Source organism: Venturia canescens, chromosome 8 (genome assembly GCF_019457755.1).
Source record: "Venturia canescens isolate UGA chromosome 8, ASM1945775v1, whole genome shotgun sequence".
Lineage (NCBI taxonomy): Eukaryota > Metazoa > Arthropoda > Insecta > Hymenoptera > Ichneumonidae > Venturia > Venturia canescens.
Window position 1 is genome coordinate 7265376 of NC_057428.1, and position 25629 is coordinate 7291004.

General features: G+C 36.3%; 1 protein-coding gene and 1 long non-coding RNA gene across 5 annotated transcripts in view; both read left to right on the plus strand.

Annotated features, from left to right (window-relative positions):
* The first annotated feature begins 407 nt into the window (after positions 1 to 407).
* On the plus strand, positions 408 to 1183 carry LOC122415427 (uncharacterized). Of its 2 annotated transcripts, XR_006261922.1 has the most exons (3): positions 440 to 491; positions 638 to 944; positions 1091 to 1183. It is a non-coding gene; the product is annotated as an uncharacterized lncRNA (long non-coding RNA). The 2 variants fall into 2 exon arrangements; XR_006261921.1 differs by having other exon boundaries at positions 408 to 944.
* A 144-nt stretch (positions 1184 to 1327) lies between these two features.
* LOC122415426 (LMBR1 domain-containing protein 2 homolog) overlaps positions 1328 to 25629 on the plus strand; it is a 29569-nt gene continuing 5267 nt past the window's right edge. The window contains exons 1-5 of one of the 3 annotated variants that reach the window (XM_043427556.1): positions 2107 to 2240; positions 2356 to 2551; positions 2717 to 3060; positions 10331 to 10541; positions 18663 to 18839. In XM_043427556.1, the coding sequence (XP_043283491.1) occupies positions 2909 to 3060; positions 10331 to 10541; positions 18663 to 18839 (540 nt within the window). In that variant the 5' untranslated portion in view covers positions 2107 to 2240; positions 2356 to 2551; positions 2717 to 2908. Of the gene's footprint in view, positions 1637 to 2106; positions 2552 to 2716; positions 3061 to 10330; positions 10542 to 18662; positions 18840 to 25629 lie in introns of those variants that run through there. The other 2 variants (XM_043427554.1, XM_043427555.1) reach the window with 2 other exon arrangements.

Genomic DNA, 25629 nt, shown 5'->3' on the forward strand with positions numbered 1-25629 from the left:
ATTCACAAACTAACGCCAAACAATCATAATGAATCAAAAAAAATAACTGCCATCCCCATATACATCACAATCTCCACTTTTGTTGGTAAGGTAGGATTCTCCAGGTCAACAATTTTTATAAAAAAATAATGGTGATTATATGGACCGTGAACAGTGACTACGTTTCCTCTTATTCCGGTTTAGGTATATCAATATAGATATACAAAATGCATATCTGACGATATATATAAATATACCCGTCTGTATATACAAAACCGGAATAAGAGGGCCGTGTGTGCTGTGTGGCAGACACAGCTAAATAAAATTGGTCTGACGACACAGTTGTAATTGAAAAGCACTGTATATTTTTCTCTATATATATATATATATATATATATAGATATATCTTACATTTAGTCTCTCGCATGGGTCATACGCACTCGAGATTCTTCGTTCGAAAATTTTATCGATCATTTCAAACCACTCGAAACGTCTCTCGTCTCAAGCATACGGTGTCTTAAATGATCTATCATTTCTTTCGCTCTCCCTGCTCTCTCTATCTCTCCCGATTTTCAAACGATTTGGAATTCGTAAAAGTTTGAAATAATGATATTGGGGGGGCAAACTTAACAGAGGTGTTTAGTAATTCTATTTTCAGTGGAGAGTGGAGATAGCCGGAGCCAACGAAACAAAACAAAAAAAAGGGAAAAAAGATGTAACGTCATCGAACGGACCGAACAATTTTGTGAGCTAAAAATTTTTTTTAGGACAAAAAGCAAACGTTCCGACTGATCACGACGTCACAGTGTATAATATAATGTTGATGCAGAATCAGATTGACTGATTCGATTCTACAGATATCAAGAAGAAATACATAGTTCCGTGATGCCGTCGTTTGGCTAATTGGTGTGATAACTTTTAAAAAAACGCATTGTCGCGATCCTTAAGCAGTATTGTGTACTATGGTAAATTTCGTTCTTCGATTGAATTAGTATCGCAATTGTTGGTTGGATAGAATATCACCATTGAATTTCTGCTTTCTGCTTTCTATATCAGTTTTTCTTTTCGTGGTTCTGGCTAGAATAAAAGTATTTTCTATATACTTTTTCAGGTTTCTCTTGGTGTGATGCAAAATGTCTGAAACTGCAGTTCTGCTGGATAATCAGATAGATATTATATTGCCAAATGAGAATCTGCTTTATGAGAAAGAAACACTGGATTTTATACTCTGCAAGCCCAAACTCTTGCCCCTAAAATCCATAAGTTTGCAGAAATTGGAAAATATGCAAAAAGAAGCAGATGTCAAGATGCGAGCAACTCTAGATAATGAACAGGATAATGGTGTCAGTAAGACATAATATGAAACGAGGAACTGAAAAAAAAATTATTGAATATCTTATCAAAATTTTAGTAGTAAAACATTGAAGCAAATTTATATAATTTCAAAGTAGAAGAAAGATATTCATCATTTGAAAAGACAGAAATGGGTTTAGGGCCGTTTCTGACTGAAGTTGTACTGGCATTTTGCTTTGCTGCCAGTCTTTTGTACAAATACGGTAATGTTTTTCGTCACCATATTATCGTCACAATCTCAGTACTGATAGCTTGGTACTTCTCACTGTTAATAATATTCGTCCTGCCAATGGATGTTTCATCTGTAAGTATATCTAGATTGAGTCTATCAAGAGACTCGGTAGAGTCTCGGGATAAGTAAATTGACAGCCATGTATGTTGTCTACTAGCCCGAGGCTCGCCGAGATATTATGTATTTGGAAGCAAATGGTGGTATTACTGAGAAAAATAAATTTCGAACAAGAAATTTATTTTCGGGCAACACCAATAGTATGTCATTTGTTGTAAAATCTCAGTTTTTCTGTATTATATAACAAATGTTTCCTTGTGGAATATATCAAATTGTCAAATTCTACTTTGAGTTTGTAAGGTGTTAAAGTATAAAAACTGAAGTTGAGTAAAAGCACTAAAACTAAAATACTTGAGATTGATCCAATAGTGCAAACTATAGTTGACTCTTCCATTTACTGCATTCTTTGGTGTTTACTTGTCCAGTCCTCATTTTGATGCTCAAAATATTTTCTCTTTTTCACATATCGCATTGTCCTTTTTTAGTAATGTCTGTTCCATGTTGCATTCATAATGTTAATATAAAATTGGAGAACGGACTCTGATGGATGCCCGGTTGATGTATGGCTTTTAGGATCTTCCAAATTAGCTAGCCGTGGACCAGGGCAATACTTGGATAGGTATCTGCTTAGCTTTGTACTGGCACATGCATTAATTATTGAGCGAAAGGCAGTTATGAGTTATTAATGGTCTCAACTAGGTGAAACTTGGCAATTATATAATCGCTTGCATCAGTTAGGTTCCCACTATTTCCCTCAACCTTTGTGCAAATGCAATATAAAAGTGCACATAGAACGAGTGGTTTGAGACAATATTCTATGAGAAGAGGAAGGGGGGACTTGCCAAAAGAGGAATAGACACAGCGAAATGAGGAAAAAAGTGGAATTGAAATGATGGGCTGAACTTGTGAAACACCAAAATATTCAAACAAGTATAATAAAAATAATAAATAAAAAATATAGGGCAGCCGATAAATATTATCAACTTGACAGATGATAAAGTAAACCATATACGATTTTATTGGAAAATCGATTTCTTGTATTTTTGAATGTTAAGAATTGAATAGAGTAGCTAATGTAACGTACGTTTATTACAGACGGTATTCCGGCAATGTGTGGAAGCAAATAACCACAATTTCACAGGCAACAATGGGCCTTCGAATACAACTGTCGAGCCACCATCTGTATGCAAAAAGCCTTGGTCGGATGTACCAGAAACTGTTTTTCCAAATCTCTGGAGAATAGTTTATTGGACTTCGCAATGTTTAACTTGGTTAATTCTTCCTCTTATGCAGTCTTACATAAAAGCCGGGGATTTTACAGTACGGGGTAAATTAAAATCTGCGCTAATAGACAACGCGATTTATTACGGAAGTTATCTCTTCATATGTGGAGTTTTATTGATTTACATTGCTTTAAAACCAGGCATGCATCTTGACGGGTGAGTCACTGCTCCTATTATTCTTCTGTGAATCATTTTTATTTTAAGTAGGGTCGGTTACTACTGGTATATGACAGATGACGTGTCTATTCACGCATATTCATAATAAATAAGAAAAAGAAAAAGTAAAAAAGGTACCTGGTATACATTAAATGTCAGACTCTTTTTTGCTACTGTAGTGGGTACTTTTCTTATCAAATGATCTAAGCAATGATATACGTGAGATTTTAGTGACGAACGGAGCGAACGTTTCCACCAAGATATAAAAATGAAGGAACCTCGTTATCAGGGAAGATGGGATGCAAACATGGCAGATTTCTGTTGGACGCTTAAGCGGGATAAACCGAAAGAAAATAGGAAGCGTATATCATTGCTTAGATCATTTGATCAGAAAAGAACTCGCTAAAGTAGCAAAAAAGAGTCTGACATTTACTGTTTACTAGGTGAGGGTGGTCGTTATTTGAGTGCAAAATTTATTTTACCCTTTCCGATCCATAAATCAGTTCGAAATATATAAAAAGTAATGCTATAAGTTTTTCAAATTTGTAAAACAATGTTCAACCTTTGACTAGGAAGGCTGAAGTTTTCCGTTTAAAATATATGGGGTTTTCGTGCGTTTGCAGTCACTGTTTCACTGTGGACCTAAATATGTTTGTAAAATCTTGAAATTTTCAGGAATTAGTTTACAAGCATGTTGCTACATGAAAAAAATTCCCAAATCCTTATCCTCAAAATGTTGTACAACATCATAATAACTTCAATTAAAAAGCTTTTTATTATTTTGCTCCATCATTTTTTTATAAATGTATTTAAAATAGAATAATTTTCTAAACGAGTAACGAATTTTTTGTGTCTTGATTATGTTTTCGATTTTCATTTATAATTTGTAAAATGAAAACTGTATTTATTATTCATTCTGAGTGAGTATTTCGTTGTAATTAGCAAACAGGCGAACACTTCTTTCCGCGACGTCGTTAATCACTGTTAATTGTTGAAGTAAAACTTCTATAGTCGCGCTGGGCTTGGGGGGGTAAACTGGTGAAAATATTGTTACGGAAGTGTGTAACGGAAGTGCTACGAAAAGTGTGAATGCGCATGCGCATGTACATTTTCCTTTTCTTTCACGCTCATTGCCACGCGCTCGTGTGATTGGGCGAGGCGAACGGTAATCGAGAGAGAGATATATGTTGGTAGCCATAGAAATACCAAATACACAGTGGGTACATTCTACTTGGACGCTGACAGCGTTAATAGCGCTATTTTGCATTCGACTTAGCGTTATAAACGCTACAAGCGTTTAGATGGGTGCGTTTAGAATTGTATTCTCAACGCTCCCGACGTTTAAGTGGTTGAACGCATCCACAAAGAGAATCGTCTGTTATCTCTGTTATCGTACTACTGCTTGTTTCGCTGTCTTCACTTTTCGATGAATCCAGTGTTATTTCGTCGAGTAATTGAAAAAGAAGATCACTTGTTAGTTTCGCCATTTTTTAATCGCACCAAGTCGAACATGACGTGAACGCAACCAGCGTCACCGCGTTCACTTTAAATCGAGCACGTTTTAGCGCTATTAGCGTTATTAACGCTATTAATGCTGTCAGCGTCCAAGTAGAGTGTACCCAGTGTAGGCCCATCGTCCCCACTCTTACATTTAGTCTTGAGCCCTGACTTGGAAGTATTGTAGGAGCAAGAGAGAGAGAGAGAGTGATGCGCACGCACATTTTCTTTCTCTCATTTACGCAATGTTAGTCCCTTAGCGTGCTTTACACGACATTGATAGAAGCCCTATAGGAGCAAGTGATAGAAATTTCGCGCGTATATTTTCTTTCTCTCTTTTTCTCACTGCCAGTTCATGAAATATATACATCTCATTGTCAGCAAAGCGTGTATGAGCTTTGAGTTCAGTAGCTTTAAACGACCGATATGAAAACCAAGCACGAAACAATAAAAATAAGTGATTTTATAAAAAAATTTAAATTACAATAATTGAAACACTTTTTTACGTAATCCTCTACGAAAAACCACAAGAATTTCATGTTTTTTATATACATATTCAAGTACACAGCTACTGAATATAATGTTATATGTCGAGGTCTTTGAATCTCAACCCATATAAATGACGTGACGGCCGTTGCTGCAGTACGGCACACACCGATAATTCATGATGTATCATTCAACTCGATTGTTTTATACTTGATTGTTTAAGAATCTCAAAATAAAATAGCACTGTTTTTTTGTAAAAAAGTCTGAACTTTACAAAAAAAAATATTCTAAAATATTTTAAAAATGGTACATTAGGAGAAAAAACAATTTTAAAGTTATAATTGCTTTATCAGGATTTATCTGATCCCTGAGAATATTTAAAATATTTTTATCGAAAAGCTGAGGTTTTTTCACATAAAAATGACTTCGTTTAGTGTTCCGAAAAATAATTTAGAGGTTCGATATTTTCAACACGAGAAGTTAACATTGCAAATTTTCAAATCTCTATAACTTAGAAACGGCTAGACAAAAAAAATTGAAAAAAATCATGAAAGCTCACAGTGACACGTACTTTTGAAACGCAATGACCATTATGCATAATTCAGACCCTCCAGCACAAATTAATTTCATAATTGGTGTAATGACCCATACATCTGTACGTTGCGAAAAGTTTTACTTCAGTTGTGTGGTCTAAAGCACACTCACTTTTTTTTTGTGATTTTCAAACCGATTGTGTAATTTTCATTTTGACTCCAAACAGATAAATCAGTCTTGAGAAACTCGTGATCAATTCCAAACATTCAAAAAAAGTTGAGCGTATGAGGGATTACGAAATGATCCATTTCTTTGTCGTAACCACCAATATATTTCAAATTGATCGGGATCTGTTTGGAGAATGATTCAACGCTTAATGTCTAATGACACTTTTTGGTCAAAAAATGACTTCGCAGCAACCTCAGCATTCAAGTACCATAAGTCGTTCCTGAATTTTTTAAGAGTGACTTCCGAGACCTCTTGATCCATCGACTTATAGGTGTAGAATTTTTCGAAAACTTTAAATCATTATATTTGGCACTACTGACGCAAAAACGAGGAAGCAAAATAAAAAAAAAACACTTGAAAAAAAAATTAAAATTATTATGGTGATGTTATTGGGATCTGACAAAATTTGTGAGACATCTGGTGTCAAATTTTGAACTACAACCGGAGTGCAACATGGACGACTATCATACGCACAAGTCACTTGAAGACGTGACACATACATGTACGTTGCACCCCGGTATGCGCCATTTTTAGCTTGGCCACGCTTCCATGTCAGATCCCAATATCGATGTTACATTTTTAGGGTAAGAATTTTGGAAATTTTTTCCATGTAGCAACGTACTCATAAACTAATTTCTGAAAATTTCAAGATTTTACAAACATATTTAGGCCCACAATAAAATAGTGACTGCAAACGCAGGAAAACCTCATGTATTTTACACGGAAAACTTCAACCCCCCTAGGTTGAACATTGTTTTAAAAATTTGAAAAAATTACAGCATTTTTATGTATTTCGAACCGATTTAGGGGTGGAAAAGGTAAAATAAATTTTAACCCCAAATAACGATCACCCTAATACCAGGGTACCTTTTTTATTTATTCTTTTCGCTATTTAACATTTGTGTTTTTCTAAATTTATTTTCCGGCTGACCCGCTGGGGTCAAGCAACTCCCAAATTCGACATCAGCAGGTCGAAATACCATGGAATAGGACTGTCATCTCCGAACTCAAAAATCGATTATTTTTTGTTACGTTGTGTAATCAATTATTGTATTATCGCGAATATGCGTATAAGAATGTTCAAGCTAAAGTTGATTTTAGATGATATTCTAATTATGCTATATTTTACAATCCAAACTATATATTTTATTCCAAGCGATTAATTTAAAAATGAAATAAAATAACGCCAAATTTTAATAAATCGCAACCTTGTGTATATTAATATCCATTCTGTTTCTTTACAAAAAAAAAGTAATGATATAATTTCAATCAAGTCAAGTACGAGTAATGTTTGATTTTATTTTTTATTTTTTATTTTTTTTTAATGAATTTAGGGAGAATTCTATTTCCTCCAAATGAAGACTAAATTCTGAAAAATAAAATTATGCACGTGAAGTTGTTGAAAAGCTTGAAATTGTTTTTTGAATTCTTCAAGAAAAAATATAAACAAACATCACAACGTCATAGAGATGTTATGAATTTCGGAGTAAAGATTTTAAGAACAGAGTTCTTTTTGAATAGAGCCATAAAGAGAACGATTGTTATTTTGCCTCGTTACCGAATTATCAATGTCAAAGATTCAAACTATTAACTATATTAATTGAATTCCGAAGTTTCTAACGGTACATTTAATAAGGGGGTCAACGGCCATCTGAATTAGAAATATTGAGTTGCAAATGACAAATTCTTACAGAATCTTGAAATTTTGTAGGTTCATGAAAATCTGGCAAAATCATCTGTTATGTATAGCGCAACCTATATCATATTGTCAATGAAAGTGATAACTGCACTTTTCAAAGTTATGGTGATCTCTGATTTAAGCCGTCGATTAACTACATGCAACATTGTTAAACTTCAATTTTTTATAAAGTACTATTGCGCCTGCGAAAACCGTCACGCGGGGACAAATTATCAAGGACATTCGATTTTGGGATTGAGGGCAAAATGAATCGAAACTCCAACTCAATACTTATAAAAAACGTTAACGAATAAGGTTTATTTGAGAAGAAATTACAAAATCGAAGATTAGTGCCTCAGAACCAATCTTTCAGAATTTCGTCGAAGACTGTCGAATTCAGGTTCATCACGCCTTTTAATTGTTTCGATTATTTCTCTCCCTACTTCAATTTAACGTCAATTATTCATTATTTCCTTCTCAAATATTCAAAGGTATGATGCCTGGTATTTGGCGTGGTTTCCGAATCATCATCTGTGAACAGTGAATCTGGCTGTTTCGTAAATTAAGTTTTCTACTCAGAAATTTAATTTTATTGGTGCCTAACCGCGGCAGTAGTATTATCGAATCATGTCAAAGACTCTGAATAAAATATTTTCTGCAATTAACTCAACTTGAACATTATAAACGATTCAAAAATTGTGATAAGTTTTCTACTAATATTATGCTATGTATGAATGACTGTGATAATTACTTTGAAATGGTTTTGGTTTTACTTTAAAATTACTTGAAAGACTGTCAACTAATTAGTATGATGCACTTGTACATCCTTAATAAAAGGGGGCGTCACCTTCATGCACTCGTAAAACTCATCCGTATGTGACCGATCCTCCTCATTGAAAATAAAATAAAAATCAAGACTGAGGGGCTAGAAAAAAAATTTCTTCATTTTTTGTGACCAGTTTTTTGTGGTCGGAATTGAGCTAGTCGCTTTTGTAAAAAGTAGACCCGTTATTCGTGGTCAGAGTCGGAATTCTCGAGTTTCCACGACGATTTCTTGGTCGGAACGACCGACGTGAATGCTCAATGTCCAGCTCAGTCCGACCACAAATGACTGGTCAACTTTTGTACAAAAACGACCAGAAAGCTTGTCACAAAATCCTTGAAAAAATGTAATTTCATGCGAAAAAACCAGATTTGGAGTTCAAAAAACAAAATAGTTCTCAAGTGTTTACTATACTGTAATCTACCTTTTCTTGTTAACGTACTATTTGTTTCCAACAATTGATGATGAGCCTTGGGGTCAAAGGCTGCTGGCTGAATGATGAAAACACCAATATTCATTTGAGGGATCATAAAAGTTCGATTGATCTGAGATAAAGTAGATGTTCCAAATTAGCAAACGGCGTATTGGATGGGAAGCATTCAGTTTTATTTAACGTCTTTTCAATATTTTTCACGACTCAGAATTTTCGGAATTTGAAACTTTAGAAATTTTTCTCTGTTGGTTTTTTTTTATATACAACTCAAAACAGAAAGCATGAGCTTAAATTCCGTTTTTTTTTCTTCATGCAACATTTTCCCACACATTCCAATGAATTAAAAAGACGGGGATTCATTTGCCGGATAGAAAGTTTAGGCAACGCCATGTTCTGCTCTACATGGTATACCGACTATGTGGTATCATAGTAATAATGTTTGGTTGATTTAGAAATAGAAAATGGAAAACACGATCATTCATCGAGTTCTGACCCAGATAAGGGTGAAAAAATTTCGAAAACCTATTCTGTAAATGAAGTAAATATGAAACTGAAATATAAAAAGTTTCCTAGCTTAATATTGTGTTATTAACTCGATAATTTTCAATTTGGGCCACCTCAGTAATCATGCTTTCAACTATTTGTATATGAATTATTAAAAAAATGACAGATGAAAATTCTGTATAAACCTGCGAGCCAATCCAGTATGATCACATGCAAATTTTCACGCTCTTGACGATTCCTTAAGGATGTTTGGTACAAAAGTCTAAATAATTAGAAATTGATCAAATTTGGTGATAATGTTCTTCAACGTCAAGTGCGAGAACACAATTTTTTTTCAATATTTTCTTCTGCTTAGCTATCCAGTACACATTAAAGCATTTCATTAAAGCTTACACATTAAAGAAGATTTCTTATGCCCGGAATGTATATCTATATATATGGAAACGCTATGCTTATGAACTTTAGTGATCAATTACTTGATAACTGTACAAAAGAAAAATCTTAAAAAATTTGTATTGTCAAATTTGGCACTAAAGAATATGTTCACCAAATTTTATAAAATTCTGATCATTTTGAATTTTTTTTATGTTTTTAGCATGGTTTAGCATGGCAGCATTGTATCGCCTGTACCAAATATCCTTAAAAACATTATAGTTTTTTCGTTATGCTGCATGTTCTAAAATTAATCTTTTCTCGAGAATAACCTATTATTTTTGGAAAAATAAACCATACATTCAAATTAAAATAAAATCGAAGCTCGTCATTCCAGTTTTAGGTTTTATATGAAAAAAAATGACAAAAAATTTTCTTGTAGCAACGAGCCTAATTCTCATTAACCAAGAGTCGCTTCCAGAGAGTATTTTTATGGTCTTGCTACAGCCCTTTTTGCTAAATTGGAATATCAGCTTTTTTGACAAAGCAGTCGAATTTAAAATGCTGCTCAAAATTGGGAAAAGTTTTTCCGTATTTTGGCCATAAGTTTACGTATAATTAAATCTCGAATGGACGGCCGAGTATATTTAATCTAACTCTTTTTAAAAAGGAGAATTGCCGCACATGAATATACATAAATGATTCTATTTTACAGTCAAAAACTTAAAGCGATCGCTTCCTCCGCTTCAAACACCTGGGGCTTATTTTTATTAGTTTTGCTCCTTGGCTACGCTCTCGTTGAGATCCCTCGTGGTTTATGGAACGCTAGCAAACCTGGATACACTTTACAATATAGTTATTTCAAGGCAGCTAAATTAAGTTTGGAAAAATGCGAAGCCGAAGAGACCGTTGACGATATTCTTGACGTGAGTTTTCATTCGGCATTCTATACTATGTGTATTCGATCGAAATTACGATGAAAAGCTGACACCTTTCAAACCATATCCTTTTTCATTTATTCTCTTCAATCCTTAAAATTGAAAGAGTGAGAAAGACAAAAATGGTCTGTTTCACTCGAAAGGTGCGTAAAAGCTATGCGCAAAGATTAACACGTGGCAGGTGCATCAGTCATTCGGTTCATTTTTAAATTACGTGCACATTTCAACCTCTCCGCAATATTGCCACGTCCATACTAAACTACGATAAAAACGTACATTTGAGATATTTATATGCTAAATACTATTATCATATCCTCTCACACTGTATTTTTAAGATCCTAAAATGTTCCTTATAATAGTTTCTCTTGTTTTTCCCTTTTCTATTGAAATTTGAACAGTACTTTTGGTATACAATGAAAACTTTGATTCCTCATAAGACTCAATATTAACCGTATGAAATTACCAATGCCAATATCTTTTTTCTGGTTCTCTATAGCCTCTTGAAAATTGAATTGGATCTTTTTCCTTTCATAATGTATAGCTGTGCTGAATTTGATTAAATTTTGAAGGGTAATTCTAAAACCGACAGTATTATCTTAAGGTTTTAGCCGTGAAATGACGATACCAATTTATGTTACTTGGTTTGTCATTTTTCTCACTTTGTGTATGTAAATTCGAATACACACTAGGCACGACACTTCAAGGAGGTTTTCTGAATCAGAATGTTCTAAAACCTCGTTCTTTTGTGTTTTTTTCAGAAGTGAAAAAAAGAAATAGAGGTATTAAATTTTGAAATGATTTTATTCATATTTAACGAATACAAAAGAAATTCGTTTAGAGTGAACAAAGAATTATAACATTTCTGAGCTAAATTAAGCAACTGCATGGCTCTCAAAATTACTAAAAATTCTTCGTTGTACGTATCTGCCGTAATGTAGGCAGCAATTTCAACGATTTTTCGACCCGGATTGAGGTGTTTTGAAGTGATGAGTTGTGTTGAACGACTCATTAGAATTTTGAGTGTAGTCGCCTAAGAATCACATTAAGGTGATCTATCACTTGCGCGAGTGCGAGAGAGATAACTGCAAAATGGTTGCACGGTTTACTCGGACACCCTTGATTTTTTGAGAAAAATAAAAGTTACACCTTGTTCTCTGATAAAATGAGAATAGCATGTAACTCATATTTTCTTTCAAATATTAAGCTACTTGGAATAAACCGTGCAACAGGATTTTTACCGACTGAACAAGTGACAGAACACCTTAAAAGTGTTCGTTTGGGAGATCTGCATAAATTGGGCGAATGAATTTCTTAACTTCTTGATTAATCAACAAATCGGGATGCTTGAATGATTATAATTTATCCATGGATTCAACTTTGCGCTATTCACACTAACTGGATAATTATCGTGCCAAGGAATTTTACCAGTTAAACAGTAATGACCCAGCGTTGTTATTATAGCTTCTTTTACCTTTTGGACAAAATTCACGTTCCCTCTAATTATCAAACCATAATGAAATCGTCAGTTATCATGATACCATTTGATAACCATTTCATTTCTTACCACCAAGCTTTCATTCTTTTTTTATATTTCGAAGGAGTAAACCCATGCTTTTTTTACGGGCCCCATGCACTCATTTTTTGTAACAATTAAGTCAATCATCGTCGTCCAAATTGATCTTAAAAATACCCGCAAAAGTTTTTGAATCACCGTCGCAAATGTATTCCGTATATTTTACGCCAAGTTTTCCGTCAGATTATAAAAACATTTATAGAACTCATCTCGATCTTCACAGCTGAACTTCGTGATTTAAAGAACAGAATTCTGCGTGAATTTCATATCATTTTTCGAGTTCGTCAATATCTAGTTGTTTATTCTTTAGAGTACAGCTGTGGCAGTATGCACTTTTTACGATGAGATCGATCAGTTTATCATGGTAGTATCCAACAATAGTTGTCACACTTTATAACGACGTGAGCTCAGTTTTTTCGGATGCATCGCCAAACAGTTTCAGATTTTTAATGTTCCCGTTTTCTGCGTTCTCTTCTTGCTCTTCTTTGATTGCTTCCTCAATGTATTGAATATCGATGAATGACGACGAACGATAATGAGGAGTGGCGAGCGCTCGTACACCTGCTTAATTCTCGTCTTTGTATTCTTGGAATTATTTAGAATTAGCCTCTGTAACTATGTAAACATGTTTTGGTAAATATTTAGAAGTGTGCAACAATTCCGAAAAATGGTGGTAGAATTATTTTTTTCTATCAGTTAGAAAACATATCTAATGATGATAATCAGTTGGGGAACGTTGAAATTTTCTCATAGAAATTATTTTTTTAGCAAAAAAACATCAAATTTTAACGATTTTGCATTAGTTAAACATAATTTCTGAATAGTATTGAGTGATCAGGGTTTTTTTTACGAAGTTGTAAATTGGAGTATAAGTGATATTTTGTCGGAGGAGGCTGACATTTTATATAAAAATCATAAGTTATGAGGATTTGGAGTTGTTAGAAATACGTGATGAAATGGGGTATATTCGAATATTTATAAGCAGACATCAGGAGAGGTAAACACACACACACACGCGCGCGCAAACACAAAGATGTTTCGGACCCACCTAACCATTCCACACACTCATCGAAAGTGTTTCAAACTCATCCAACGATTCCGCACACACATCGATGTGCGTGCGGTTCCCACACAAGGTGCGCGCGCGCGTGTGGGTGTTCACCTATCCTGATGTGAGGTTACTTATATTCACATATATCCGATTTCATCACGTATTTGTAACTTGAAAACCCTATAACCTATGTTTTCTATAGGAAATGTCAGTCCCCCTCAACAGAATATCATTAACCGATCAAAGAGATTACAATGTAGTTACCCCCGAGTTCGCTAGACGCCACAACGTTCAGAGCCTTTCCTGTCCTACAGCGCGTCCCTCATGTCTCATATTTTTGAGAGTACCGAAGGATTGTTGTTAACACAAGGGTTGGATTGTTATACCTATACTTCTTGGGTGGGCTGTAATCTCGTCGAACGAGGCGACTCATAATTTCGATCAGTTAATTATATTTCGAGCCTCGTTCTCGAGATTACAATGTAGTGGTTTAGAGACAACAACAATCTGTGTCAATATCTTTATTGATTATACAAATGCTAGATGATGAAGAGAAAAAACTCCCTACAGTCTGTGGGAACATAAAGCTTTGTTTTCAAGGAGATTCGCTGAACCAACCAAAAATTAAATAAATAAACTTATGGAAAACAGAAAAAACGAAAAATTAACTTATCTCCTATGCATGTCCACGCGACTAGACAGAGTCGAAAACATTGTTTGCAAAAACTGAATTCTTATCCCCTATTGGCTGTTGGTAGACCCTTGCGAACATTCGGGATCTCTGAGACCACCCTGCGGTCTTTCTTATCGTATCAAGGCAGACTCCCTTCACGAACGCCGTTGATGTCACCGCATGTCATGTGGAGTGGGCCGAAAAAACAGAGGTATCTATACCGCTGCTTTTCATCACACTCTTGAGCCATCTACTGACTGTCTGGGCCCCAACTGTTCCGTATGGCTTCTTAATAGCTAAGAAAAGATTATTTTTGTCGCCTCTGTAACTTGCTGTTCTTTCCAAATATTTCTCCACGTACGTGGCTACACATAAATTTACTCTCTGGCTAAATCTTGGAATCTTTAGTACGGGTTGTCTTTTCCCCGGCCCCGATGTTTTTAATAAACTTGTTATAGGTATTTCTAACGCATCTTTACATTTTCTTATATTTCTAATGTCTATATTCGCTATTGTTTGCGCCCTGCTGGCTGTACTTAAAGCTACTAACATAGCTGTCTTTTTAGACAGGACTTCTAAAGATAGATTTTCTACAGGGTGCAAAGATGCCAGATAATCCAAAATAGTCGCGACATCCCAGGTTGACGAGTATTTCGGTAAGGAAGGTCGTAATTTAAATACGCCTCTTAGAAATCTTCTAATTATCGGGTCTTCTCCGATTTTTTCCTGTGATATTAAAGTACGGCAGATCTCAAACAATTTATTGTACTGTAAGACGCGCCTTTTTCGAAATGGAAAGTTAAGAAACTTAATAGCATATCCACTTGTGGTCTAAGAAAATCGAATTTTTTATCCTCGCAAAAACTTCTCCATTTCTTTAAGGCCGTCTTGTACTGTCTAGCTGTTGATGGAGTTATCGATAACAGAATTATATCAATCGCTTCTGACGGGACCCGCCTTTCTAAGAACGCCGCGTGGAGACCCTCGCCGCCAACAATGTCAAATCTCGCGCTCTCGGATGCTTCGTTCGTCTGTATGGACGGTCCGACGATCATCCGGTCCGAATTCCAGGGGTCTCCCTATACTAATCTTCATGAAAATCGTGTACTAGGGCTGATTTGGCCAATACGGAATTACCAGAATTCCTTCTGCTTTGTCTCTTCTTATTTTTGCGAGTACCCCCGTAAGATTAAAGAAAAAGGGGGAAAGGCATAGAATTCAAGATCCGACCAGCTTATTGTAAAAGCATCGATAACCATGGCACCTGTTTCTGGAAACCAGGTGCCATCTTGCATTTCGCATTACCGTTTTCCGCAAACAAATCTATTTCTGGTTCGCCCAATACGCATTTAATCTTCAAAAAAGCCTGATCTGCTAGTTCTCATTCCGTATCTACGCTTTTGATTCGCGATAATTGATCTGCCTCTACATTCTTTGCTGACGGTATGTAAGATGCAAAAAGAAAAATATTCCTTTTCTCGGCCCATTGCCAAATCTCCCTCGCGAGCGTATTGTACTTTGGGAATCTCGTACCTCCCATCTTGTTCACGTAAGCAATTGCTGTGGTGTTGTCTATACGCAAAAGAATTTGGCAATCTACACAATCTCTGGCCAATTTCTGCAATACTAGTTTGACTGCACATAATTCTTTGGAATTTATGTGCCATCTAGTCTGCGTCCCTGACCAAAAAACCATACGCCTTCGCGCTTCCTCTCACTGCTCCCCATCCTAAATCTGACGCATCTGTGAACACAGTTATCTCAAAATCTCCTGTCTTTATTCAGTTGGAACTCCGATTGATATGTCTCTCCCACCAAGATAGATCTGATTGAACACACTGTGAGATTAACATTTTTGCGTTATAGTTTCCATTGTTCGCCAATAGGGCCTTAATCTTTTCCCTTTCTACAATCTTTGTGTATAACCATCCGTACTCTATAGCTAAACAGGCCGCCACGAGATTACCTATCAGCTCGGCAAAATCTCTTATCTTACATTCCCGGATTTCTTTGAATTTTCTGACCATATTACACAGCTTGTTTTTTCTTTCCTCCGGCAGCTCTAATGAAAATCTCTCTGAATCTATAACAAATCCCAGAAATTGACACCTCGTTCTTGGCATTAATTCGCTTTTCCTCTCATTTATTAAGAAACCTAAGGATTCTAGTAACCCTCGTGATTCGAACACGTTTCTCTTACATCTTTCCAAAGTGTCCTCTACACATAACAAATCATCCAGGTAAATCACCGATGTAAAGCCTCTGGCCTTCAAACTACGAATCACTGGTTTCAAAATCTTTGTAAATTCACGCGGTGCCGTTGCCAACCCGAAGGGCAAACATGTAAATTGGTACAGTTGACCCCTGAACAAAAATCTCAAATATCTCCTACTCTCTTTATCGACCGAGATCAAGTAATAGGCATCTTGTAAATCAATCTTAGCCATAAAACTTCCCGGACATATAATTTTTGCTGCTGTTCGTATGTCCTTCATCTTAAAATGTCTTGTTTCCACGAATTTATTCAGTTTCTTTAAATTTAATATGAACCTGTACGTGCCATCTTTCTTTGAAATTAGAAAATAAGACGAAATAAACTGGTCATTACTCGTCCTGCATGTTTCGATTGCCCCTTTTTTCAATAACCTCTCTACTGCTTGCTGATAATTATTTTCTTGACCTCTTGGTATAACCACCCGAGGCTTTTCTTTCTGGTAGACCTTAGATCTAAATGGAATTCTGTATCCGTCAATACAATTTAAAATAAACTCATCATCCGTTATAGATTTCCAGCCTTTCTTGAATCATCTTAGCCTTCCTGCTAACCTACCGACTTGTTTGTCTATTTCCCTGTCCTCGGTTTGGACCTGGTGTTCTGACCTCGTGGCTGGAAGGGTTGTCTTCCTCTGAAAGACAATCTTGGTTGGCCCTGATTGCCTGACTGAAAATTGCCCGCATGACTCTAGAAAGGTTTTCTTCCTTGCAGGTCTCTGTAGTTTAAACCTCCAGATTGTCCCTGACCACGATTAATGCCCTTCTGGATATATGAATTTTTCTGCCTAATCTTTTCCAAAACTTTGAATTCTTTGATCTTCTCACTCAAATCTTTGCCAAACAGGAACCCGTCCGACTTGGTTTTTCCCAATAGTTCTTTCACCTGTTTGCTCACACCTGGCAAAATGAATGCCTTTCTTGACTCATTTTGCTTAAAATGAATTTCTGTAACCAACTTGGCTGCACCATTGAGATTCTCTAGGAATGTTAATTTGTCGATGCTTTCCTGTTCGTCTGACAAAGACGATATTGCCATTCCCAGGGACATGAGCGTCAAACCAGCGAGCCGCTGCGTTTCTGTCAAAAAACCATCTCTTTTTTGCCCCGATTCGCTCATAACTGCTAGGATTTCTTGGTTTAATTCCGGAGCTTCGAAACCTTCCTTCCTCGCATACTTCTCAAGAAGCTTCTCTTTTTCCTCTTTGGAAATTCCGTGAATCACAAAATATTTCCATCTGTTTGCTAATGAGGTGTGGAGGTCAAAGTCTAATGCTTTTGATGCTGATGATCTTCACCGAGGACATTAAGTACTGCGATGTCAAGATTTTCCTCATCTTTTTGTGGCTCTACATGTATTTCCTCCTGGGGTTCGACATTTTCTTTATCATCCCCGACTATCAAATCTGGACAACGAAAATAATAAGCTTTACTAAAAACAAAACCTTTTTTTTTTTTAACCAATTTATCTTTATCTGCTTCTCTTCGTGTCTGTATGTACATGCGTAAACCTATTGCTTTCTACTTTTATGCATATATCTATTTACACATTCGTAAACCATTTTAATTTTAGGTCGATCTATTCTTGGCGTGTCTGAACATGATTTCTTTGTCGCCACGGTTGGACCTCCAGTCATCTCGTCTCTTGTACGAGCTTAACTGTTCCATAGTCTGACCTGTCAAGCCTCTCGTGCCTGCTCATCAGCTTTCCCTCTAATCTGTCTTATCCTCAGAAATAAGCTCATCAGGGTAGCTTTACGATTTGTTCTGGCTCTCATGCAAACTCATCGTTTTTCCATTATGACTCTTCGTTGGCGAAATGATAATTTCTCTGACCGTCTAAATCGATCCGGCGGCCATCTTCTTCGTCGCCCTCTATCGATGCGTCCCCGCACGATTTCTCTTCTTTCTCACTCGATTCTTTCAACCTATTCAGTGACTCCTGCAATAACTTGAGTCTTGAGACTCAATGAACAAGATCTTGTTCATCTCCTCAATCCCCTTGCTCTTTCTCTTCACCATTTTCACTCTTTTTCTATAATTTTCCTCTAACTCGGCTCCTCACAACGCTGCTTCTAGCGCACAACAAAAGAATATGAGACATGAGGGACGCGCTGTAGGACAGGCGCCCCCTAGAAATTTTCATTTAAAGGCTCTGAACGTTGTGGCATCTAGCGGACTCGGGGGTAACTACATTGTAATCTCGAGAACGAGGCGCGAAATATAATTAGTGGTGACCAATGAAAGCAATTGATACGAAAAAAAATTCACCCATATTCTTACATGGTTTATTTATCAACGAACTTATTTTAAATTTTCTGTGCGATAACTTTCCTTGAAGTTTGTTGAAAATCACCTAAAAATTTTGGATTTTTAAAAATATCCTTTGATTGTTGTGCCTAATGTGTACAATTTAGTGTATCTTAGTATTAGAGAAATCTCATTCCTATTACACAGTGAAGTTGAAACCAAACCTCAATGAATATCAACACTACATGACTGGATTTCTCTGACACTCGTTTACTATTTGCTGATTTACAGTCGCTTCAAGCAGTATCAGCTGGAATTACAAACGGTCATCCTTTTCATCGCAACTTGGAGACGATTTTTCAAAAGGTTCCAGCTGAGCTGAAGGATCGAATGAACAGACGACAACTGCCAGAAGACACAAGTGGTGACAAGCGATCCGAAAAATCGCTTATTAGACTACACAGACAAGTACGTAAATCAATGAAGCCGTTTGAGCCGAAAAACATTATTTTTCCGTATGTAAGAAAGAGGCGATACTCGTATGAATATATTTTTTAGTCATTTTTGTATAAACTTCTGGTCCTGTCCGTAAAAAATCTTACGTACAAATTCGTGGGCAATAGACAATGTTTGTACCTGATCTAACGTATTATCCCGGTTGGACCGATCAGTATGTTTCAGTGGTGTTGGTCAGAGTGGGGCCTCATTTTAGAACTACAAGCTGGTCGTTTCGATTTTATGAAAATCGGTTAATACTATTTATAGATTCGGAGAATTTCTTACAATATCGGATTTTTAAGTCACTCACGGTTACGAACGAAAGTATCAAAATGAAATAATATTATCTTGTCGACTAGATTTTCGTAATCACATAAAAATACTTTTAATCCAATTAGGGGAGAGCGATTGATCCAATGGACAAGGACTCGGGCCCGCAATCTGCGGGTCCCGGGTTCGAATCTCGGCCAAGACACCAATGAAAATTGAAAAATATTTTCAAGTGTTTTCTACTGTGACTTCGGGTGGTTCGGACTCCACCTTGATAAATCCATTGGCCAATACCTCTCTGTGATGCATGTGCGGTCGGTGTACGGCTTCGGGGGCCTCCCATGGACGGTTCTCATCGTGCGGCGATGACCCTCTAGCTGTGTACTGGCTGACGCAATGTACTACAGTAGAGGAGGTGGATCTGTTTAATGAGATCATGGCCACTATTTAAAAATCTGCAGAAAAATCTGATTTTTTTACACAGCATAGAAAAATGTTCGAAAATGACGGTAAAAAAAATTGAGGGGAGGTTACCGAACATTTAAGCAAGAAAATAAGTATTAAAAATTGGACATCGTAGTGGCAGTAAATGGATCGTGATTTTTCCATCAAATTTAAGGGATCGTAAATGCTGGAAAAAAAAAAAATTAAATCATATACGTATTCTTGAACATTTATCTTGTTAATGGCGTTATAAAAATATCAGGTCACCGAAACTTTAAGAATGAAATCGTAAATTAACTACGATTATCGCTCCCGATGAGTCATTGAATACTAGGTTCGGTACGACATCGGCAACACCGCTCTATCAGCTGTTTATATATATGTATACCGACGTATATCGTGTTTAGTTGTGACGTGCTTACATTAGTGTATCGGTACTGTACAGGCGTGTATACTTTCTCGGTATAATTAATAGAAAAATGTTTTTTGTTCATATTTATACAAATATTGTGATAACAAAAATTTTTGTAATCACAAATAATAACGTAACCTCAAATTTAAATAAATTGTTGGTTATGTGTATCAAGTCATACGTGAGTGATAAGCCATCAGTTTACCGTTGGCAAGGTAGATATATCTCTCCACCAACAACAAAGTTGCCAAATCAAAAAGTTAACTAGTCAAATTTTTACTAATAATGATATTTTTTTTATATAATTGATAATTACAACGGACTAATTGATTAGTTATGTTAATTTTTAAATCTATAATTTTTGAGAGAATATAATAGCACCAATCCCTTATCATGACAAAAAATTCAGTTGTTCAACGCTCGTGTGGTAGGCATGATCTCATTAAGCACCTCTGGTGGGAGTGCTTGAGCGTGCTCGCACTGCCACTCGAGATCAACCAAGTACCGGCTGTATCGGCAAGATTTTCTGCGTTTCCCTTCGCCCTCGGCAAATGCGATACAGTGGGGAGTAAAGTCGGCTGCAGCCGCAATGGGAAGGGGAAAATGTGGAATAGCGGCAAGGGGGGGGGGGGGGGGAGCGTAAAAACCGAGAAGGTATACGAGTGGAAAAATCAAATAAAAAATATATATATATCATACTTTTAATCCAATTTCGGTAAATCGACTGGCCATCAAGTTTATTATATATACAATATAGGCAGAGATCGGCAAAAAAGTATTTATGAATCTCGAGTATTCAAGTACTAGAGAATGAGTAATTGATCAAAGAAAAGTCCCGAATATTCGATTATTCGGTACTTGATGAAACAAAAGTCCCAAGTACTGAAAGAATTGGTAATTCGTCAGGAAAAAATCTCGAATATTCGATTATTCGATACTTGATGAAACGAAAGTCTCAAGTACTGAGAGAATTGGTTATTGGACGAGGAAAAATCCCAAATATTCGATTATTCGGTACTTGATGAATCGAAAGTCTCAAGTACTGAGGGAATTGGTAATTGGATGAGGAAAAGTCCCAAATATTCGATTATTCGGTACTTGATATGAAACAAAAGTCTCAAGTACTGAAAAAGGAATTGGCGATTGGTAAGGGAAAAGTCCCGAATATTTGATTATTCAGCACTTGATAATATCCAAAGGAGCAGAAGAAAATATGCTATGAGAGAATTATGAAATTTCAGGGTATGAAAGTATGAACGAGAAAATGTTAACCAACATGGATGATACGAGAGAAAGGGGGGGAGGGAGGATGGGAGGGAGAGAGGGAGATGGAGATGGAGAGAGAGATAGTTGTGTTCATTCCATGTTCTTGTTCCGACATTCATTCAAGGAAAGAACAATTTCAATACATTTTTTCAAATCCTTTCTTATATTGATTCATTAATAGTCATATTTTACATTTTTACATATTGACATTATAATCATGTTGAAATATTATTTCATTTATCATTGTTAAAGTCTATCTCTATACATTCAACAATTCTCTTTCTTGTTATCATTTACATTATCATCATTGCTTTCGTCGTTATCTCTTTATTTTTTATTATCACATTGTTTCAGATATTTTGCATTGCTTTACTTTTTTATAGTATTCCTGTACTTCTCTTTAAGTTCAATTCGCCTTTACATACCTCAATTTTTTCATAGCTGAATGAATCGATAATTTTATTTTGCTTCCATTGAGTACATTAAATTTATGTCCGACAGATCGTGTCGCTCAGTTATTTCATTATTCGTATAAGTTGTACAACAGAATTGTGTCACAATAAACTTTTTTTGGGTGGCGACCCTTTTTTTACTTTTATCATTTATTATTTCGCTTTGGAATTACATTTCATTAAAACCCTCAATTCGAAGTTTTCATCGCTTAATTTATTGTATTTTGGTAAATTGAACATCGTTGCATAGCTGAATAATCTTTCAACAGCAGCAGACGATGGCAAAGGCGTATTGAACTTGAGGAACTGTTTTTTTACGGATGGATACATATTCAAGAGCGCTAAATCGGTTCTCTTCTCCGATGAAAATTGAGAAAATACCGTTTCTTCGCCATCGGCCCCGAAAGCATGAACGGTCTCATTGTCCGGATCGAGCCCACATGAAAAGTCAAAAAAATCATTATCATCCGTACTCATTGAAACGTCTTCATTATTTTCCTGATTGGTATTCGAAAACGCTTCTCGTAATGTAGAGTTAACGTTACCTTGAGCAGTAGTGTCCAAACACTTCATCCACTTCAGTTTGAAAAGTGGATGTGTAGCAGCAGCCACTGTGCTACATATCCGCATAATCAATATATATATAATAAGTGCCGCATAATCAAATATTCGGGACTTTTCCCTTACCAATCACCAATTCCTTCTTCAGTACTTGAGACTTTTGTTTCATCAAGTACCGAATAATCGAATATTTGGGACTTTTCCTCATCCAATTACCAATTCCCTCAGTACTTGAGACTTTCGATTCATCAAGTACCAAATAATCGAATATTTGGGACTTTTCCTCATCCAATTACCAATTCCCTCAGTACTTGAGACTTTCGTTTGATCAAGTATCGAATAATCGAATATTTGGGACTTTTCCTCGTCCAATTACCAATTTCCTCAGTACTTGAGACTTTTGTTCGATTGGGTCTCGAATAATGGAGTACTTGACAATTTCAGTTTGCCAATTACCGGTTATCAGAGTATTTGATAATATTCATGAATAACAGTACCAAAATTACCAGTATTGCCGACCTCTGAATATAGGTCAATGTTCGGTACAAATGTAAAGGAATTAGTGTCTTAAATATACCGTATACGCGAGAGAATCGCGATGCGGAAAACAACTCCAGACAACACATCGTTGTTTTATTTACATACTGAGCGAGACCACTTTTGTCTTTATCATCGGTTCAGGCAAAAACGGGAGATACTGAATCGGTACCTTCATGCATGAAACTTTTTCTTAACTGGTATATGCGAGAGCGAATTTTTTTATTGACTAAGTTCTTTCCTATGTAAAATCTTTTCAATGTGTGTTAGTCGGACATTATGTCGAGAGATAAAAGAACTCGGTGAAAAATAATTTATCAAATAATAGACGCTATGTTAAGGGTTTTTTTGATGAATAATTTTTTTTCGATTGAAAAATGAATAATCAGCTCGGATTATTCCGAGATAGATTATTATAATTAACCCTGAGACCCTACACAAAGATTCCTCGAACCCCTACCAAATTTTTACAGTCCTGGCATTTCGACAGTTCGGGTAATTACGCGATACTATAGGTTGTATTCTTCCGTTGGTTACGTTATATCGAGGATGGAACACGAGGGTGGGCGAAATATTAATTGGTCTTACTAAAAATTCAATTTTAGAATTGATTATGGTAAACGCATGGCGCCTCTCGCGGATGTATTTGTGCCTTCTATATCTTTCGCGTAAGCTGCCTAAGGTTTCGACTGCGTTTGAAACCTTTGTATTACCTCTTTCTCTGTAAACTTCGTAATTTGGCACATATTCCCTGCTACTCTCAACCCGTCCTATTTCGAGGTCGGGAGTTAGTCTACCTCTCGCAACTCGTTTTTATCTCGTATTTACGATTACCTATGAAAAGGTCTTTATTTTTCTACGCTGTTTCATGGCTTCCACGGGGAATCCGCCCGGTCCTCCGTTCTTTCTTTGAGTTCGGGCCACGTGGTCGGTCGCACTTGCGGATGTTATGATTACCTACGTTACCTATTTTTACCTTTCGAAAATTCGTTCTTCGGTGATTTTCTATTTTCGCGCCGGTTGCCGACTTCGACCACGTGACACGATGAATGTTTGAACTTCCTGCCTGACTGCTAGGCCAATCGCTAACCCCCTATCGATTCCCTGCATTTGGAACCGCGAAGCATCATGAGAATTGGGGAATTTACTCTCCCAGTCGCAAATTACCTACCATTAGCTACCTGCCTGCACTTTAGGATGAATTTTGTTGAATAAAAGTGATCAATTGTTAAACTTTAATTTTTCTCTGTGTCGGCTATTTTACTTTCTTTCACTTTCGGTTCCGGCCAATTCTCTTTGTTTCGCTCGTGTTGTTACTTCGGGCTCCCGGACTGGCCCCTCTACCTATTTGTATTTCAGTTTCGAGCTGAGTAGTCCGACCGTCCCCAGTCTCACGAAGATACACTGTGTCGTTTGCGATCTTTTCGGTTCAGGTGGGCGAAATTAAGTCGGTTAAACTGGTAGTACATTCATACCTGGCGGCCTGTCCACTCGAAGCCGTATGGATCCGTGATTTTTCGTTGGAGTAAGCTGGGAAGGGTTGAGACAAGCATTCTGGTAAAAATGTCTCGTTACAACATATAACAAATCATATATCTTACAATGCGAAAAAGAAATATTACGTGTAGTCATATCAATAATATGTTTGCCACCATTCTCAGTTACCCTATAGATGGTAATTCATGTCTGTAAGCCTCATCGTGCCTCGGATTGACGATCCATTCAACAATTTCCCATTGTTTGGCAATTTGAGACATGGATATTTTTTTTGTGTGTCTAATGTTTGAAATTTGATTCAAAACTCTCATTAACCTGGTGGAATATATAAGGTGGAGATCACTTTCGTAAAACATTGGCAATATAGCCTCATCGATTTTATCCTTTCCATTTTCTGTCTCGCAAACACATTTGGATTACCGATAATACATACACGAAGAGTCTTTCATAAACGGCTGTTTGTTTCAAAGTATCATTGGAATATATTTGTTTGTATATTCGATGCCATTCTGACCTAATATAAACGAACCTCAGTTTCCAGATCCACGATGAACCATTATGATACGAACACCATCTTGCTAAGTTTTTTGATCTCTTGATTGAAATCAACGCATCCAAGATCCTCGACTTTGTAAACTTTTAAAATGTTATAAGGAACGTGTCACCTGTCTTTTTATATATGATAAAGCCTTGTCGCCGGCCCTCTTTGTATACTTTATCTCGGTTCTGTTACGGGCTGCAAGACCACCGTCTTCTCCATATTTGCTATCGATGCAATAATCTCTACCGCATTGCTAATTTTTTTGAGTTATACTCTGGGAGGAAGTAACAATCAATAAGTAATGTAAACTGTATTATACGGTCTCAATGATGAAACGACTACGGTAATGAACGAAATGTAATTACAAATTGATGCAGAAAAAGCTTGAACATGTAAATTTATTACAAAACAAAGATTGTTTGCAAAGTCACATTAGAATCATTAATATCCCATATGATGGTCATGGATTCTTAACTTAGAATGAATGAATGCGTTAAACTTATCTAGTTATTGATAGACGTTTTGCTAGTCGCGACTGAAATGCTTGATTGATCCAGAGCCATCGTCGGTGCAGATTCTTAACAAATATCTGTGTAACAATCAGGATTTCTTAACTCCATAATTATTATTCTTTTATCCCTACCATTCAGTATCATTGCTGTGACAGCTTAGTGACCAAGATTTTCATCGTTGTCTTCTATTAATTCAGGATTGTCTCCTTCATTTTCATTGATACTTGAAATATCTGTTATCACAGTTTCATCAATTTGATTTTTCTTT